Source organism: Mastacembelus armatus, chromosome 16, assembly GCF_900324485.2.
Source record: "Mastacembelus armatus chromosome 16, fMasArm1.2, whole genome shotgun sequence".
In the NCBI taxonomy this organism is placed as follows: domain Eukaryota; kingdom Metazoa; phylum Chordata; class Actinopteri; order Synbranchiformes; family Mastacembelidae; genus Mastacembelus; species Mastacembelus armatus.
In genome coordinates, this window is record NC_046648.1 from 22101739 (window position 1) to 22121368 (window position 19630).

The 19630-nt window shown below is 40.5% G+C and overlaps 1 protein-coding gene across 10 annotated transcripts in view; it reads right to left on the minus strand.

Annotated features, from left to right (window-relative positions):
- Window positions 1-14728: 14728 nt before the first annotated feature.
- The window catches only part of satb1b (SATB homeobox 1b), a 58023-nt gene continuing 53121 nt past the window's right edge, over window positions 14729-19630 (minus strand). For all 10 annotated transcript variants that reach the window (XM_026316725.1, XM_026316727.1, XM_026316726.1 and 7 more), the window contains 2 exons: window positions 18771-18977; window positions 14729-16809 (listed from right to left, as the gene is read on the minus strand). In XM_026316725.1, coding sequence (XP_026172510.1) covers window positions 16189-16809; window positions 18771-18977 — 828 coding nt within the window. In that variant the 3' untranslated portion in view covers window positions 14729-16188. The remainder of the gene's footprint in view (window positions 16810-18770; window positions 18978-19630) is intronic.

Genomic DNA, 19630 nt, shown 5'->3' on the forward strand with positions numbered 1-19630 from the left:
GCACCTATTTGACGTGACACGACAGAAGTTTGGGAGAAATACGACCAAGTGGAGCCTTTCAAAGTGGCAGCATACTCACATAGGTGAAGCTATTGATTTAGAAGAACTCTATCAGTTTCCATCTCATCAAACTTCAACTGGAGATGACTGCATGCAAACCGGGAATGTTCGCTGAATGTCCCACAATTCCAGATGATAGACACATACTCCACGCACAGTGTAATCACTGAAAAGCAGCACTCTCTCTTTCTGTGTGTGAGTTTAAAAAGGTAGAAATATGCTGGTGTTTTGTGGACATGGGAAGCAGGCTGATGGGTGCATAAATAAGGCATGTTGGAACATCTGGTCTTTGTTGTGCGTTCAGCTTTTTAATGTCTTCAAAGAGCAACTCTGACGCATCGCTGGCTACCACTCCTTGCTCCCGCTTCATTTTAGCACAGAATAATAAACCATCTTCGGGGAATTGAGTCCCTCAGTCTCTCTTTCTTCATTTGGATATGCCACTGCACCACCACCCCACTCCTCCACCCCATTTAAGGCAACTTTCTTTTTTACTTAGTAGATTTTAAATTTTTATACCTTGGGGAACGCTGGTGTGTGTCACTGCAGTTGCCGGCTGTGTTGCTGTGAGCGCAATTAAAATTCACGCACACTTTCCTCGTCCCCATTCCCCAGAATGCTCAGACGCTTCTTCTGTGGATGGTGCCAGAGATGGAAAAGTTGTAAATTTCTGATTATATGCAGAATAGATTTAGTGTGGAAGGCTTCTCTCAACACAATTAAGCACCCAACACCCATAAATTAAACACATATAGGACTTCATATCTAAACACTATTCCTGTTGACCATGAGAGCACTGTTCAGCTTGTACTTTCATTGTAGTCAGACTGTTCAACCAGAGCTCTCATACTAAACTTAAATCAACCAGCGACATGACACGTTAGGAAATGTTTCTACCAGCCCAACACAGAAAAGTTGCTTTGTTGCGGGCGCCAGAGATGGCGACAACTCTCACAGTATGTTGTGTTGCTATTTTAAGTGAACTCATTCACTTTGGCATACGGTAATTGAAAGATGACGACAGACTGTATTCCCTGAGAAAATGATAATTCACAAGTGGATTCAATGGGAGGAAGTGTTGGTGAACAAAAGACATTTTTATGGCTTCAGTGCAGTGGTGTCGTGGGATCTGAATGCTGTGAAAATTGGCATGCACGCTGAGGTCAAGACTGATTTAGTATTAGACTGATAAGGATTCTTGCTGTTTAGCTGAAGTTTAAAAACCTTGCATCAAATTGATATTCAAAACTGCTAACTTTGTTATCATGGCTCAAAACAGACACGATTTTGAGCAATTCTTTATCAATCCGTGTAAAAGACACAATCAAAACTTTCAAACAAAAGCTCCTGTCAGAAACATTTAACATTACTGGGATCATCTCTATGTTGAAGTGAGAGTCCTTTGGCTTTCAAACATACAGTAGTTGTTTCAACAAAACCAAAGTGACCCAAAGGCTTCCAGTACAGGAGGAGAACAAACATTTCATCACAGTCAATGCAGTCTCAAGCCTTCTCCAGTGTGCTACATTCATAAGGTCAGCCACCCACCACTGCACAGCTGCAGGTCCTTAGTCATCAGGTGACTTAATTAAATGTTACAAAAAAAAAAAAAAAAGGTAAAATTTGCTAGAATCTCTAACATCAAACAGATCTCAATGAAATACAGTCATTCAGTCCATCCGGTTTGATATAAATTCATTTACTGACTAAATGTGTAAAGCTACCTGGAGACACTTGGTAAATAGTATGCCCGTACTGCCGCAGGTTGTTGCACTTAGAGCAGAGCTATCACACCTGCAACAAGACAGGCTCTAGATAAAAACACTGCAAAAACAACAAACTCTACAAAGTCCCTAAAAATCTCATTTTCTCTTAAAATAAGAAAAAAATCTGCCACTATTATATATACTATAGTATTTTTTATATTTTGTTTTAATTGTTTCAGTTGCTTTAACAAATAAAAATGGTCCCAAAGTGGCAACGTGTCAAAGGACACAATAATCTACGAAACAAGAACCTTTAAGTGTATATTAACAAAAATATTCAAATATCTCAAACAACCAGCTCAAGTGGAAATCCACGAGGAAGATTATCAATGCACAGGCCTATTTCAACATATCGAATGTTAACTCATATAACGGGAATTCTGATCATTGCTGTAGAGATCTATACTCAACACTGTCATAATACAGCAATGGCTTCAGCGGCATGAATATACTAACTTAACAAGAAGCACCTGAGATGAGAGTCCAGTACTGAGCCCATATAGATTTGTTTTAAACCTGTCACTCAAACTAACCACCACTTCTCATGCAGGTATTCTGAACACACATGACAGAAAAATGAACGGCTTTTCATTTTCCATATTAAGTAGAACAGATGAGTGAGTCAAAGATACATAAACCTGGTACATCACTTTACTTCAGTGCTAAAATCCTCAGCATTCACCTCAGCTGCAGCCAAGCCATGGACATGGGAAGAGACGACACATGACACAAACTCTGACCTTAGACTGAGCATTAGGTCATGAGTGTCTGTTGTAATATAAGGGGGTGGCATCACATCATTTTCTGCCTGACCCAAGTCCAAAGTTATACTGAGATAACTACTCACACCCAACACAGTCATCCAAGATTCAGTCTGGCAGCTGTGAAGACTTTGGGATCTCCACTGTAGTTTAACACACAGCCATGGTTTAGTTGTTTGAAGAAAGCTGATGGAGCCAGCGTTTAAGAGATTAACTTAGATTCTAGAAACAGTCTTATTTCCTCTCTTCCTCCAACCACTCACCCAGCAATAGGTTGAGTTGCACTGCAGAGGTGGAGGTAGATGCTCATTTATACATTGCAACAGTTAGAAAAAGGTATGATACCAGAAGATTTTACTTCTTTTCCCCTGAAATCAACCATTAATTAGCAATAAACAATTTCTTCTCACTATCTAATTGGCATCACATTTGTCAAGATACAGTTAAAAAGACTGCTTAATTAATTAAACATGAAATAGCACCTTCCCTGAGTGTTTGAGAATACAGATGTAACCGTGGCATTTTTTTCTCCACACACACCAACACCCCCCACCCTCTAAAAAAAAGAAAAATCCAGCGCCAGATTTGATAAGATTTGTTCTCTTTATCACTTTAATTAGCACCTCCCTCCTGTCCCCTTTGCAAATGAGGGGTAGGTGAGGGGGTTCGGGATTTGATGACTTAAAATGCACACAGCTAACGAATTATTCATACCCTGCACAGCTGTTAAGGCAATTTAACTGCTTCTTCACCGTTCTCCCTCCTTTCTCTTGATGCTTACTTGTTGAGGAGGAAAAGGTGGCAAGAGGCCTCACAACTGCTCCATTATCTTGGTAGAGAAGCTGTCTGATTCAAAAATGGCAACAATTACCATCATTCACCTGCAAGAGGAAAGATTTACAACTACTCATATCTCAAACTTGCACCTTTCCTGGAACTTATGACCATTTTTAAGCAACTCTGTCCAGGTTGAGAAGAGGGTGCTCCAGTATGTAGGTAAGCAAGTTGTCAAAAAAACCCCCACCAGAGTGCTTTAAAGCCATTTCTCTTTAAAGGTATGAGCATATTTCTATGCACGCTGTATATACTTGCGCATTCCACCATTGCCCATCTGTCACTGTGCAATTATGATCAGTGGAAAGCAGTGCCTGAATGAAGTATCCGCACCTCAGCTCCCATGCAGATTGCCGACCAAGACGTGTCAACTTCTCCTGGATCAGCATCCCCATGATTGGATGATCACAACTCACATCTACAAACACCGACACAGATGCGAGCATGCTTTACTTAAATCCACTGAATTAAGTTCAATAAGGTTCAAATATTGCAAAGGTTCTACATGGTTTAAGGACATTTAGGGATATCAAAAACAAAGACTGAATAGGATCCTTCTCCTTCTTGTTGGGGAATTTTATTGGAAATGCCTCAGTATAAAGGACTCAGGGGAGAGGTTTGTGAAAAAGTTGCAAACTGCCAAATTTTGCGAATCATACCTTAAACCCATCACTCTATCAGCTGAGGTGCTTTTAGCTCTCTGGTTTTAAAAACAGCCTAAATCTGAATATATTAAACGTAATTCAAACTGGTAAGTGGAAAAGCACTTTGACGCGTCAACGGCCTGAAAATATGTGATGCAACTTTCACTGTTGAGTCTGTTTTGGTCAATGCATAAGTGGAACCATTGTGACAAGTGGCGCCTGTTGAGTGGTGTTGTTCATCGACGAGTTATTGCTTTAAAATGAAAGTGGTAAGACAGGTTTAGAAAAGGAAAATGGGTTCAATTAGTGCTTCAAATAACAAGAGGCCACTTCAGCTAAATTCCTAGAAAATGAACAACAGGCCGCCGACTCGATAAATAGAGATGGGTTGATTTTTACTGTAATGTCTTTTAATCTCCCTACCACTGCAGACTGCACAGTCAGTATATATAATTTCTTACTATGAAACAAAGGCCAGCAAAACCAATATTTATTAATATTTTAGCTCATTTTTTGCTGTAATTTTATTTTTTCAATCCCCAAACTGATGTTGGTTAATAAAGTCCCTGCTTTGTAAAATTTATTGCAATGTTCTTTTTTAGTCTGCTCACAAAAATGCATTTAAAGAAACCAGATCTATTTCTGTGGCTTTAAACACAGACAGTGTGAATGGACTGGAGGCTTTGGCACACGTTTTGGAGATAAAATTCTTTGGACGCTCAGTAGATCCATCTGTCCATTTCACAACATTATGCTTGAGAAGCTTGAGTTGTAAACAGAGGTGGAAGGTCTGAGCGCTGTGGAGCCATGGCTGTGTTGTTGTGCCTGCCTCCAAACTTCAAACAAAAGCTGTTATGTCTGAGAGCGAGGAGCGAAATAAAAGGGCAGCCAGAGGTGTCAGCCCCAAACATAAATACAATCCACGAATATAATACTGTACAATCTCAGACCAATGGAAAGCAGCAAGGGCTCAGACTTTGGAGTTTAATGGTGATCTCTGCAGACCTTTTGTGAGATATAGTCTGTAGTTGTATTGGAGTTACAGGAATCACTTTTCTGAAAAGTTAGGGCCAGCTTACTGACAAGGAAAACAAGCTAATAATTAGAGCACGTTCCAATTTTTCCAGAAATCAGCATACATTCATGTGACTGTGATGTGGCTGAATTAATGTGATTAAACCCCCCCGCCCCAAGTTGGTTCATGTTTAATCGTGTCTCCTCAAAACAGGAAGGCAAAGAGCAAGAGGGGAGAGTAACTCTGTAAGCAACTCTGTGATTAATGTTGTTAATTTCCACACCTCTAACCTTCTGTTTCCGCTTCTCCACATTTGGAGGTTTTTTTTAATGTTGTACCAAGAAGCTCAGCAGATGAGAGAGAGAAAGAAGTTTCCATGTTACGTTGGGTGATTCCGTGGAGATTGCTATCATTAGAATAACTTTATTAGGCTTTCTGCTGCATTTCCTGTTTGATTTACTGCGCAGTCCCATGGGCTCATGGGTAGGCACTGAGGACTTCCCTGCACGAGCCAGACCTGCCGATGTTGTACTGGAACAACCTGAGCGTAACGTCCCTCTTAATCTGGAGCTAAACGTAGCAGAAAAGAAGACGCTGCCCAATAAATCGGCTTCAGGCCTTTAAATGCAGCATGTGCACAGGCTGGTGTGTTAGTGTTTCTGTTGACAGAGCACTAACAACCATGTGTGGCCCTGCAAGGTATCATACTTCAGTGCAACCTTGGTACTACCATGGTTGGAGTTTTTATATAGACGTGGATATTAATCAGATGACTGTAGCTGCATTTGGTACAAACAAAGGTTCAGTCCTACAAACCCATGTACTCGAAAGTTCCTGCACATCTAAAACTGCAGCCTGTAAACTCAAGAATGCCTTTGCACAGTAGAACAACAACATATCTCCAGGCCTGAGTGTAGATTACACCACAATCCTATGACAGGCCCCTGGTCACAAACATATATCACTCACCCCATCCCTCCACAACAGGCGCAAGACCCCCCAGATCTAAAGTTCAAAAGGCAGTTTTGTGTCTTTTTAGCCATTTACATCTACAGTTGTGGTTAGCACTGTTGTCTCATAGCAAGAAGGATTAAGGTTCAAATCCCATTTGAACCTGGATTCTTTCTGTGTAGGGTGCATGTTTTTATGCAGAATGGGTTCAGGGGTGACTAAATTATCCATGATATGAACGTGAGTGTTTGTCTCTGTGTGTCTGCCCTGTGATGGACTCACTATCTGTTCAGGGTGTACCTCTCACCCAGTATTAGCTGGGATTGGCATGAGACCCCCAGTACCCTGGAAGGATAAGTAGTAGATAATGGTTCAGTGGATTTAGTTGTGGCCAATCTGTTTTGTGTCTGTTTAATAATTTTTACATTTGTGTTTAGATATAGTGGTGCTATATTAAATCACTTTAAGTCTTTTTGAGGTCTAGTAAAGCAATCATGTTTTACTAGTTGTTGTCTCTGAAGTCATTCTGCATGTCCTTGCCTTGTCATACTCATTTTGCATTTTGCATCACTTTGGGGCTGCTTTGCTTTTTTTTTTTTTTTTACTCATTTTGTGTCTCCTTGAAGTAAGGTTTTTGAATTTCCAAAAAATAAAATGTTAACAGTAACGTTATACATATGCCCTAGTCAATGAACTCTCTGGTCCCTTGGGCTCCTGGGCCTGTGCCTGGCAGGTCCACCCAAATGAACCATAACTCAGTTTCTATCAAATGATATTTAGTTGCAAGTGCAAACAGTAGAACAACAAACATATACAAACATACAGCATCAGTAACAGCCTCAATAACAGCCTCAAAAACAGCATCAGTAGAAGCATCAATAACAGCCTCAATAACAGCCTCAATAACAGCCTCAGTAGCAGCCTCAGTAGCAGCCTCAGTAGCAGCCTCAGTAGCAGCCTCAATAACAGCCTCAATAACAGCCTCAATAACAGCCTCAATAACAGCCTCAATAACAGCCTCAATAACAGCCTCAGTACTAGCATCAATAACAACATCAGTAGAAGCATCAATAACAGCATCAATAACAGCCTTGGTAGCAGCATCAATAACAGCATCAGTAGAAGCATCAATAACAGCATCAATAATAGCCTCGGTAGTAGCCTCAATAACAGCCTCGGTAGCAGCCTCAATAACAGCCTCGGTAGCAGCCTCAATAACAGCCTCGGTAGAAGCATCAATAACAGCATCAATAACAGCATCAGTAGCAGCTTCAATAACAACATTAATAACAGCCTCAATAGCAGCCTCAATAACAGCCTCAATAACAGCCTCAATAACAGTCTCAATAACAGTCTCAATAACAGTCTCAGTAGCAGCCTCAGTAGAAGCATCAATAGCAGTCTTAATAACAACCTCAATAGCAGCATCAATAGCAGTCTTAATAACAGCCTCAAAAGCAGCATCAATAGCAGTCTTAATAGCAGCCTCAATAGCAGCCTCAATAACAGTCTCAGTAGAAGCATCAACAGCAGTCTTGATAGCAGCCTCAATAACAGTCTCAGTAGCAGCCTCAATAACAGTGTCAGTAGCAGCCTCAATAACAGTGTCAGTAGCAGCCTCAATAACAGTCTTAATAGCAGCCTCAATAAGTCTCAGTAGAAGCATCAATAGCAGTCTTAATAGCAGCCTCAATAACAGTCTTAATAGCAGCCTCAATAACAGTCTTAATAGCAGCCTCAATAAGTCTCAGTAGAAGCATCAATAGCAGTCTTAATAGCAGCCTCAATAAGTCTCAGTAGAAGCATCAATAGCAGTCTTAATAGCAGCCTCAATAACAGTCTTAATAGCAGCCTCAATAACAGTCTTAATAGCAGACTCAATAACAGTCTCAGTAGCAGCCTCAATAACAGTCTTAATAGCAGCCTCAATAAGTCTCAGTAGCAGCCTCAATAACAGTCTTAATAGCAGCCTCAATAACAGTCTTAATAGCAGACTCAATAACAGTCTTAATAGCAGACTCAATAACAGTCTCAGTAGCAGCCTCAATAACAGTCTTAATAGCAGCCTCAATAAGTCTCAGTAGCAGCCTCAATAACAGTCTTAATAGCAGCCTCAATAAGTCTCAGTAGAAGCATCAATAGCAGTCTTAATAGCAGCCTCAATAACAGTCTTAATAGCAGCCTCAATAAGTCTCAGTAGAAGCATCAATAGCAGTCTTAATAGCAGCCTCAATAACAGTCTTAATAGCAGACTCAATAACAGTCTCAGTAGCAGCCTCAATAACAGTCTTAATAGCAGCCTCAATAAGTCTCAGTAGCAGCCTCAATAACAATCTTAATAGCAGCCTCAATAAGTCTTAATAGCAGACTCAATAACAGTCTTAATAGCAGACTCAATAACAGTCTCAGTAGCAGCCTCAATAACAGTCTTAATAGCAGCCTCAATAAGTCTCAGTAGCAGCCTCAATAACAGTCTTAATAGCAGCCTCAATAAGTCTTAATACCAGACTCAATAACAGTCTTAATACCAGACTCAATAACAGTCTCAGTAGCAGCCTCAATAACAGTCTCAGTAGCAGCCTCAATAACAGTCTTAATAGCAGCCTCAATAACAGTCTTAATAGCAGCCTCAATAACAGTCTTAATAGCAGCCTCAATAAGTCTCAGTAGAAGCATCAATAGCAGTCTTAATAGCAGCCTCAATAACAGTCTTAATAGCAGCCTCAATAACAGTCTCAATAGCAGCCTCAATAACAGTCTCAGTAGCAGCCTCAATAACAGTCTTAATAGCAGCCTCAATAAGTCTCAGTAGCAGCCTCAATAACAGTCTTAATAGCAGCCTCAATAACAGTCTTAATAGCAGACTCAATAACAGTCTCAGTAGCAGCCTCAATAACAGTCTTAATAGCAGCCTCAATAACAGTCTTAATAGCAGCCTCAATAACAGTCTCAGTAGCAGCCTCAATAACAGTCTTAATACCAGACTCAATAACAGTCTCAGTAGCAGCCTCAATAACAGTCTCAGTAGCAGCCTCAATAACAGTCTTAATAGCAGCCTCAATAACAGTCTTAATAGCAGCCTCAATAACAGTCTTAATAGCAGACTCAATAACAGTCTCAGTAGAAGCATCAATAGCAGTCTTAATAGCAGCCTCAATAACAGTCTCAATAGCAGCCTCAATAAGTCTCAGTAGAAGCATCAATAACAGTCTTAATAGCAGCCTCAATAAGTCTCAGTAGCAGCCTCAATAACAGTCTTAATAGCAGCCTCAATAAGTCTCAGTAGAAGCATCAATAGCAGTCTTAATAGCAGCCTCAATAACAGTCTTAATAGCAGCCTCAATAAGTCTCAGTAGAAGCATCAATAGCAGTCTTAATAGCAGCCTCAATAACAGTCTTAATAGCAGACTCAATAACAGTCTCAGTAGCAGCCTCAATAACAGTCTTAATAGCAGCCTCAATAAGTCTCAGTAGCAGCCTCAATAACAGTCTTAATAGCAGCCTCAATAAGTCTTAATAGCAGACTCAATAACAGTCTTAATAGCAGACTCAATAACAGTCTCAGTAGCAGCCTCAATAACAGTCTTAATAGCAGCCTCAATAAGTCTCAGTAGCAGCCTCAATAAGTCTTAATAGTAGACTCAATAACAGTCTTAATACCAGACTCAATAACAGTCTCAGTAGCAGCCTCAATAACAGTCTCAGTAGCAGCCTCAATAACAGTCTTAATAGCAGCCTCAATAACAGTCTTAATAGCAGCCTCAATAACAGTCTTAATAGCAGCCTCAATAACAGTCTTAATAGCAGACTCAATAACAGTCTCAGTAGAAGCATCAATAGCAGTCTTAATAGCAGCCTCAATAACAGTCTCAATAGCAGCCTCAATAAGTCTCAGTAGAAGCATCAATAGCAGTCTTAATAGCAGCCTCAATAACAGTCTCAATAGCAGACTCAATAACAGTCTCAGTAGCAGCCTCAATAACAGTCTTAATAGCAGCCTCAATAAGTCTTAATAGCAGACTCAATAACAGTCTTAATAGCAGACTCAATAACAGTCTCAGTAGCAGCCTCAATAACAGTCTCAGTAGCAGCCTCAATAACAGTCTCAATAGCAGCCTCAATAACAGTCTTAATAGCAGCCTCAATAACAGTCTTAATAGCAGACTCAATAACAGTCTTAATAGCAGCCTCAATAACAGTCTTAATAGCAGCCTCAATAACAGTCTTAATAGCAGACTCAATAACAGTCTCAGTAGCAGCCTCAATAACAGCCTCAGTAGCAGCCTCAATAACAGCCTCAGTAGCAGCCTCAATAACAGTCTTAATAGCAGCCTCAATAACAGCCTCAGTAGCAGCCTCAATAACAGCCTCAGTAGCAGCCTCAATAACAGCCTCAGTAGCAGCCTCAATAACAGTCTTAATAGCAGCCTCAATAACAGCCTCAATAACAGCCTCAGTAGCAGCCTCAGCACAACACTCAAACCAAAAAGAACAGCAATAAACAATGAGGCTGGAGACACAGTGGTAGATTTGCAGCAGTTTTGCCGGTTCATCAGGCAACAGCAGAGCCACATGCACACACACTGTCACATGTTGGCGTATTAGGCAAAATAAACACCAACAACTACACCGCCAAATGTAAACAAACACATCATTGCAACTTGCAGCCCAGCAGTGACTTTGACAATGACTCACCTGTGGCTTCATGCGAGACTCCAAACTGTCCCGTTTCAGTGGACAACATGGGGACTCCAGTCTGCCCAGGTCTCCACGGTAAAGTTAACGAAGGCGGCGTGGCTGTGCTGGCCTTGTTGGCTAACGTTAGCTCGTCTTTGCTGACAAACATTCAGAGCAAATCAAGAAGAACATAATGAGTTTTCTTCTGTTTTCAAACGTCGTGACACAAATGTAGCATCGCTTTCCTGTTTGAAAGTTTGTTCGGTGGCGTTTTGGATAAACAACAGCTGCATTCAAACCCGGTGGCTGGGTGTGTTTGATTTATGTCACCTAACATCCCGAGCGGATGGGGCAAATGCAGCCATCACCTGTGCATGGGTTAACTCACAATGACGTAGCCAGGCCCTTAATGCTTTGACGTCTATGATGAACCTTTCAGCCTGTGGATGTTCCTGATCCCTGCAGCCTGCAGACTTTGGACAGACTCGATGCTGCAGTGTTAACTTTTAGTGTCCATTTAGTGACTCTTAGTAATTGTTTTGCATTTGACATGTTAATATTGTGGCAGCAGAGTGACCTGCATTGTTTCATTTCACAGCATATCATGTTGGTGTGGCCTGAAAGACGTGCAGCACCCAATCCTCAACGAGTCAAATCCCCCATACATGTAGGTCCTGTCAGGTGTTTACCAAGGAACATGAGCCTTTGTGTGCCTTACAATGTTTGTCTGCTGTGCTGTCTAAAGGCGGAGGCTTAATCAGTTCATGGCTGATGCTGATTCTGAGTAACACAACAGCCTGTTTTTTTTTTTTTTTTTCATCTTTTATCAGTTTTGTCTGAAAAACACCCCAATGCTACTCAGTGCCAGAGAGCAGCTGATAGTCAAACTAGTTTTATCCCAATATCCAAAGGCTGCTGTGACGTCTGCTGTAGGAAAGCTCAGATCATTGTGCTTAGGAGTAAACATCCTGGCACAACAGCCACAGCAACACTGAAGAGAAAAATGGAGAATTTACAAATCACCCACAAATTGTACACCAGTCTTTCTAATTTCAATACACGATTAAACTTTGACAGTAAACTTTGTATGACTCACAACTGACGATACTCATATTAATATTTTTGCTAATGAAAACGAGATGTGTGAGAAATGTTTTTATTCTTTGGTATATTTCAATAGGCTCCTAGTGAAGCTGATCAGCATCTGAAACAGCTTCGATTCTTGGGCTTTTGGGGAAGTTTATGTTCTTTACCTCGGTTTGAGACAAAATGTCTGGCCTGCTATTCTTGGATTTCCTCTGAGCCTGAGCTCATGTTATATGTCACGTCCACGTTCCACACTATTTCTGTTGACTTCTGTTTTTACTGGTTAGATGTTCATTTGCTCCTCAGCTGCCAGTGATAAAATTATACGTCCTCGTGAAGCTGTAAAATATTCAGGACTGTTTCTAACTAATTGGTGAATGTTGTATATTAAGCTGATGAGTGCTAACACTGGTTTAAGTATCACATGTGATGGATTATATAACAGGAAACTCAGAGGGACTGAGCCAAGTTCGGAGCCTTTCCTCTCATGGTTTACCCATCAATGAGGCACTTGACAGTGTGGCAGAGCTTCGAGCTGCAGAACCGCCTTTGTCGGTTGTTAACAGCGTGTACAACACAACCTGAGACGAAATAATATGATGCACATTTGAAATCTGCATTTACAAAACCCAAACTCCTGTTTGCTTCAAATTGTCTGTGACGTTTAAATGTGCACTGTTGATTGACATCCTCATGAATACTCGGGGGGTTTGTGGTCAGTGTGCATGTGTACAGTGTGTCGTTTAAACACATGCATCCTGCAGATATGCATGCTATCAATGAAAACACACCTTTTTAGATATGAGTCATCAGATTTCTTATGAGGTCTTTTGTTTGAAATGGTTATCTCCGTGCTGTTACTGCTGAGTATTTTTATCAATGGTCTAATTTTACTAAAATACTGTATTTGTACTTACTAAGGTACTTGTTCTCGAGTAGCATTTAAATGTTACTTATACATGAAGGCATTCTAAGTATTCCTTATACAATATGCTATGATATAGGTCAGTGTGGTGGGTAGAAGAATTTACTTGTAAAGATATATTTATACATTGCAGTACTGCTGAATTCAGCCTTCCCCACTGATCTTTACAATTAAGGCAAAGCTCTTACTGTTTCCACATTTCTACACAGATGTCATTTTAATTAAGACCTACACTATTATTTCACTTGAAGTCTAACTCATATTGGATTATATGAAATGCATATCCTCTGACTTATTTTTTTGCTTGTGGCTGCAAAAGCAAAATATTGTCAAGTACATATCTTTGAAACTCAATGGGTTAAAACTGAACTTCATTTGGCAGTTTGACCTCAGGAGCTCCACCCAGACCTCAGCTAAATATATGCGTCACCTGGAACCTTTATGTGGAAACAGTTTATTTGCTATGACATTGAGCATTTCTCCAAATATCACAAGAAGACACTGAATCAGTTCAGCCTTATTTCCCTCCTAAATGTGGCAGACCACGGCATGAAGTGGCATCATCTGTAGCATGAATGCTTTCTCAGAAACCTATCTTGTGCAGCCTGGTAATTTTTAAAATAAGTAACAGCATGAGAAGCCTGGGGTAACAGAGTCAGTGATTCATCAGTCACCATTCTTGTCGTAATTATAATTTCTATTTTGACATCTGGGAAAGTCTTTGAAGTGTGTTTGGTGCTGTGGAGAGCCAGCGAACAGTCTAATGGAGACAGTCTAAAAACTGTGCTGTGCTTTAGAGTCTTCTCTCGGAGCAGTCGCCCATGATACCCCCCACCCACCATGGCAAAACTCCAGTGTTTAGTACACAACTAGAGCTCTCTGGTGTTAAGAAACAGGGGTTATGAACCTTCTCTGCTCCCGATCCACTAAAATGAAGCCAAGTCTGTTTAAACACCATTTTACAATTGTGTATGGACACTGGGTTTTGTAAATCCCCCTTTTCCCCAGAAATTCTTTTACAAAAATTCTTGCGACCACCTCCAAGATTGAGAACCACTGTTATAGAAAAAGTATTAGCCATCTGTGTGCAAAAACCTTTTCTAAGACTAAGGCAAATATGACTGATCCTTATTAAAACAGTGGTAATGAGGGGGAGTATTATGATGGAGTTCCCGTTGTTTGTTGGTGCCTTCATCTCTGTTTGTCAGTGAATAAGTCACTTGTAATGTCAAAATGAGGAACTAAGGAAGCTTACTGGTGCTTCTCTGCTTCACGATATGTGGTTTTCTTTTTTTCTACCTCTTCACGTGTCAGTGCACTTCCTGATCACCACCTTTAACAAAATGACGAATCCCCCTGGGAGCGTCTGACTCCTCTGTGTGATCTGTTTTATGTGATTTTCCTTTTGCTCTGAACACATACAAAGTTACACTCTGGCTTTTTATTCATGAAAAAAAAAAGGGAGGAGACAAGGGAACGCTGGCCCAGTCTGGCTGGCACATAACCTCAGGATATTCCACCTGGTCTCACCTGGGGTTCAGAGCGAGGTCAGGACACCTGTGCTGTTTTATATCTTAACTCCCCGCACAGGGCTTTGCTATTACAGGTGTTCACACCTAACATTTATTTATTACAGATTTCACATGTGCTTCAGATACACTCAGCAGTAGAAGTGAAGATGCAGTAGAAGAGCCCAGGTACAGTCGGTCTGAGAGGAAGAGGCACGACAGAATGTTGATTTCAGTTTTGTACGGTGAGCTCTTGCACAAACTTCAAATATATTTACAATAATAAACAATCAATGATTCATAAGATGTGATATTTACAGTTATTACAAATAACACGGGTAGAGTGACTGCAGTTGAATGAGTCAGTAACTGGAGTTGATATCTCTCTTAGCAGTAGTTTTTAAAACAGTTGACATTGCTTTCTCTTTTGTTTCCAGAGTAGAAAAAAAAACCCTCTGGTGTCAAAAGACTCTGGTCAAGTTAATGCCAAGAAATCTGTGATACAATACAAACAGTTTAATTGTGTAATTAACAATCAATAACCACTTCTAGTTAGAACATTTCTGCTGAAAGGAACCGAGAAACACTTATAAAACAGTCAGTCGTAACAAAATAACTGGTGTTCTCATTGAAATAAAAAAGAAACACTTTTATACAGAAGATTTATACAGGAATAGCTTTTTGAATTGGATTGTTAACCAAAGGAAGACACATCGCAGACATCGATTTTCACACAGATTGCATATGTTTTTCTTTCTAAGGTGTTCTATAGGTTAGTCATTTTACCTAAGCTTATTTGCATGATAGTAAAAATTGCATACAACATTAATTGTGAAGCTTGTAGCATGAGTTGCTTGACATACAGCACTTTTTATAGGCAACCTTTAAAGCACATTTCTCCATTTAAAACGTTTAAGACACTTTTTGTTTTTACTGCCCATCAAAATTACATTTATAAATAGAAAAAAGATCAGTGGAATTTTTAAAAAGCGCTACGTAACTTAAACTTTTAAAAAAAGTAATTACATCAGAAACACTGCATGAACTGCAAATAAATAATGTCAGACAACATAAACATGGTGTATTTCACATTTCTAAGTGTGTGGCAATTGAGAAAGTTACAGTGACAAAGGTTTTGCAAAATAATCTAACATCGGCAGTGCCGTATAGTACAAGGCATTTGTTGGCATAGTTTCTTTAAGACTGTATTTTTTACAGTTACAATATATGTCTATATATATATATTTATATTTCCTCCCTAACAAATAATATGTAAAGACTGAGCTATTCTTGGAGATGCACCTGGGCTGGGTGATCGCATTCCAGAGTTTGGAGTGATCCATAATCACATTATGCGCTTTTTAAAAGAATAACTAATCTGCCAGCAGGCTCCAGACTTTATACCTCATGATTAAGGCCTTGTCAACCACTTGGTCCTCAATTTCATTTGCTATTTTTGTTTTTAAAAATCCAGTTAAACATCACATACGTAAACACCTATCAAAGTCCTAGCAAACTCCAGGGGGACTTTTTTCTTTTAAATTATAATCAGTAGCTCAAAAAGATAAAGTAAGTCAGTGTAAAACAATAGACATAGAGTGCAGTCAGCAAATATCCACGGCAACATACTTAGAATAATTTTTTGTGCAGATTATTTAAATGATGCATCAGTCTTTACAGTGAATAATACAAGTTTTACAAAATTCAAAAAGCAGTACTTAAGTCTGAAATGGGCTTTCCAGTGTGTGAACACTCACTTCACATAGCCTGTCAGTCTGCAACTGATATACAGTGTACAGTATAAACACTCCTCATACAGTCCAGATGCTGTACTGATTAAAAACACTATTTTTCTTTATTTGCAGTGCGGTAGTTCTGTGTCGGCCAGAGCGTTACATTAGCACAGTCATTAGTCTGTGTGTGCACAAGAAAACTCTCAGTACAGGTTCAGATGGGGAGTCCTACTCCTTGGCCTCATTCTCTGATTCTGTCTGGGCCTCGGTGCCCCGGCCCAGCTGCTCTTCAATCTTGATGGAGAAGATGGTGTTGTTGGTCTGCGTGCTCTCATCCAGCTCCTTCAGCAGCTCTCCACTCTCCCTGAAGTCCGTCAGCTCCTCATCAAAGGCCGGGCTGCTGCTGCTGCTGCTGGTGTTGGTGTTGGTGGCAGCTATGGTGCTGTTGTTATTGTTACTGGGGTCCTTGGGTGCCTTGGCTGGGTGATTGATGTAGAAGCGCTGGTTCTGGAAGAACTTGATGATGGTGAGCTTGGGCAGGTCCAGCTGGGCTGACAGGGTGTGGATGGCCTCCTCATCAGGGTAAAGACCCACATCCTGGATGAAGCTCTGCAGGATGCCCAGAGCCTCCAGGGAGATCTTCCCACCGCTGTTCCGGGGCTTGATGCTGCCTCCACGGCCCCCCTCATCCTCTGTCTCGGCTGGAGAGGCAGTGGAAGGCTGGCGAGGTGGCAACCGGGGACCAGTGGTAGGCTGTGGTTGCTGGAGGGGCTGCTGGGACAACAGGGGTTGTGAAGGGTGTTGAAGAGACAGGGAGGGCTGGTGCTGCTGTGACTGGGGTGGCTGAGCCTGCAGTTGGAAAAAAAGAAGGGAGAAGAGATGGGGATGTTATCACTGAACACTTATCGCCACCTTAATAAGGCCTTTCATTAAAATCTATTGAGTTGTGAGGAAAAATGGGCCCACTGTGTATAGAACAGGCACTTGGTTGAAGGAATTTTCCATGTAATATCTCACTGAATGTAATCAGTTCTGCAGATATGTTTTTTTTCCTTTTTCAGTGGTGGGAGATTGTGTCTCTCATTGTGGGGGTAGAGGCAACAGCAACACACTAGTAGAGATACACACACATGAACGCAAATGACACGATCAGAGCTACACACAGTGGGAATTCACTGGGAAACTGGCCTCTCTATTATAGCCTCTGCTGCTTATCAGGCTCTATTGCCCAGCAGTTATAAACAAGCTCCCTGTGCACAATTCACGTTGCGATGGTCTGGCTGATTTGCCGCAGTGTGAGAATGCTATCGATGGCTTTCACTCTGCTGTCAGAATCCCGTTAGTGTAAACACATGACACATTACTCGTAAAATGTCTCATTGTGTGGTTGGAGAGGGAGTGAGTGGGCAACTCGTGGTCCCTATTGACCCTGCAAAATGGGTGCTCTTTTATTTTCATTTCTGAGTCAGGCACTGTAGAATAGGTGTTTCATAATGAAGTTTGCAAAACAGCACTTTGCAGGGGCTTGGTCTGCCAGCTGCATAAATGCACCCAAAGATGTGATTTTACAGTACCAATATACTGAGCTATGATAGTTCTTGTTGAGCAAATGTGAGCTGATTTGGTTAATGTATCGTGTTAGTGGAGGACCAGCACAAAATATTTAAACACTACTCTTTTTTAATGGACAGTGTAACTGTACTGCACCATTAAATCAGAAATAATCCTATTTTATCAATCTAACAACGATCTCTGTTTGCATGCAAAGTATGCACGAAATTCCAGATTCCCTCATGCCTCTTCTGCTGCTGAAATTGTAAAAGAATCCTATTACCTTATTTATATCCAGTAAATGGCAGCCTTTGTGAAACACCGGCCATGTCTCCAAGTAACCAAACAACTAATCAACCACTCATCTGTGGCTCAGACTTTTAATAGAAGTATTATTGTACTTCATTAAGATATTTCGACCGTTAACCGAGCCTGTGTGTTATTTTCTATTCATCTGCCAGATGTCTCTTATAAAGCAGCTCTGTTAAATAAGTTCAGGCTAATGATATCTTTGAAAACGGCTTTCGCTGAAAAGTAGGAACTTTTTAAGTGTTGCTGTGTTTCTAATTAACAAGAGTTCATAAAATCTCCTTAGTGTTGTTCATTATAAATTCCAGGAAAATTAGCTAAGATTAAATGAAAGAGGGGAAAATATGTTTTTTACTTATTTGTTTTTGATACAGTAATTCAGATAAAGTCGGAATATAACCACACTTATTGATGTTACCCAGATAACGTGTCTGTTTCTCACCTGTGGCCTGTATACATAAAGTAGGGCTGCAATAAATGGTGTCTTTCATTTTTTTAGGTAATGTTATTATTTTCTGGACTAAGTGATTAATCATTTGGTTCAGAAAAAGTCAGAGAACAGTCAGTCCAAGTTTGTCTGATCAACCAGGTTTGTCTGATCAGCCATCCCAAACCCAAAGATATTCATTTTACTGTCACATAAAACAAAGGAAACCAATAAACCCTCATGTAAGAAATTCACTTGCACATTTGTAGGTAGATATGTGTATTTCTAACTCACATTTATTTTTGTTTTGATTGTATTCATCTTTACATGCGTGGTCATGTTTTTGTGCTTTAGTAATAATATGGGCATGTATGTGAATTTTAATGTAAGTCACACAATCTTAAAATGTTTTTATGATGCAAACATATTAAACCTGTGTGTGTGTGTGTGTGTGTGTGTGTGTGTGTGTGTGTGTGTGTGTGTGTGTGTGTGTATCATAAAAACCTGATGCTGTCACGCTCACCTGTAGCTGGTCTGTGGACACGTGCATCAAGTGTGATGGCCGCTCGTTGTGATGCTGCTGCCCGGCGCTGCTCTCCTGCTCGTAGATGGCATCGCGTTCGGCCTGGGATAGGCTGAGGAAGCGGCGGATCATGGACAGGTTCTCCCAGAGCGTCCGGTTCTCTGGCGACGGATCCTCCTTCCAACGCAGCAGCTCACAGAGCCAGCCCTGAAGGGGAGATTAGAGCAGGAGACAGAGAAAAAGCAGAGAGGGTCAGTAAAGCATAACATTTAGATTTAAATGTGGGGACTGGTGAAAAGAATCTATCAAGAATTATCTCATTTTGACTGTAAGTAAAATTTTGTTATTTTGGACTATGAAGTCAACCAGTCAAACAGTGATTTACTTGGGAAGAAAACAGATTATTAAACTTTTTTGTTTTGGCAAAATAAATAAAATAAATTTAAAAACTGAATGTAAACACACAGAACACCCAATTGTTTTATGCTGCACCTGCAGTTATAGTGATTTTCTGTGGTAGCTGAAGATGAAGATGTGAATTAGCCAAGGTCAAGCAACACAGCAGGAAGGAACCATTTAACGTGACGAGAAACACACACTTGTATATTGAGCTGCACCCTTGGGAGGAAGCCAGTGACTCCCATGTTTGAAACACTCCAGCAGAGGGCCATGAAAGACAGAGCTGACTAAGAGTATGGGACAATCACAACCAGAATTTAATAAATACAAAAGGTGCACAATCAGTGTGAGCTTGAAGATTGAAAGGATTTGGAAAAGGCAGAATGAAGTCATAATTCACTTGTAGATGTTTAGATTGTTTATGTATAGTAAAAGTTATACCTTGATTATATATGATACTG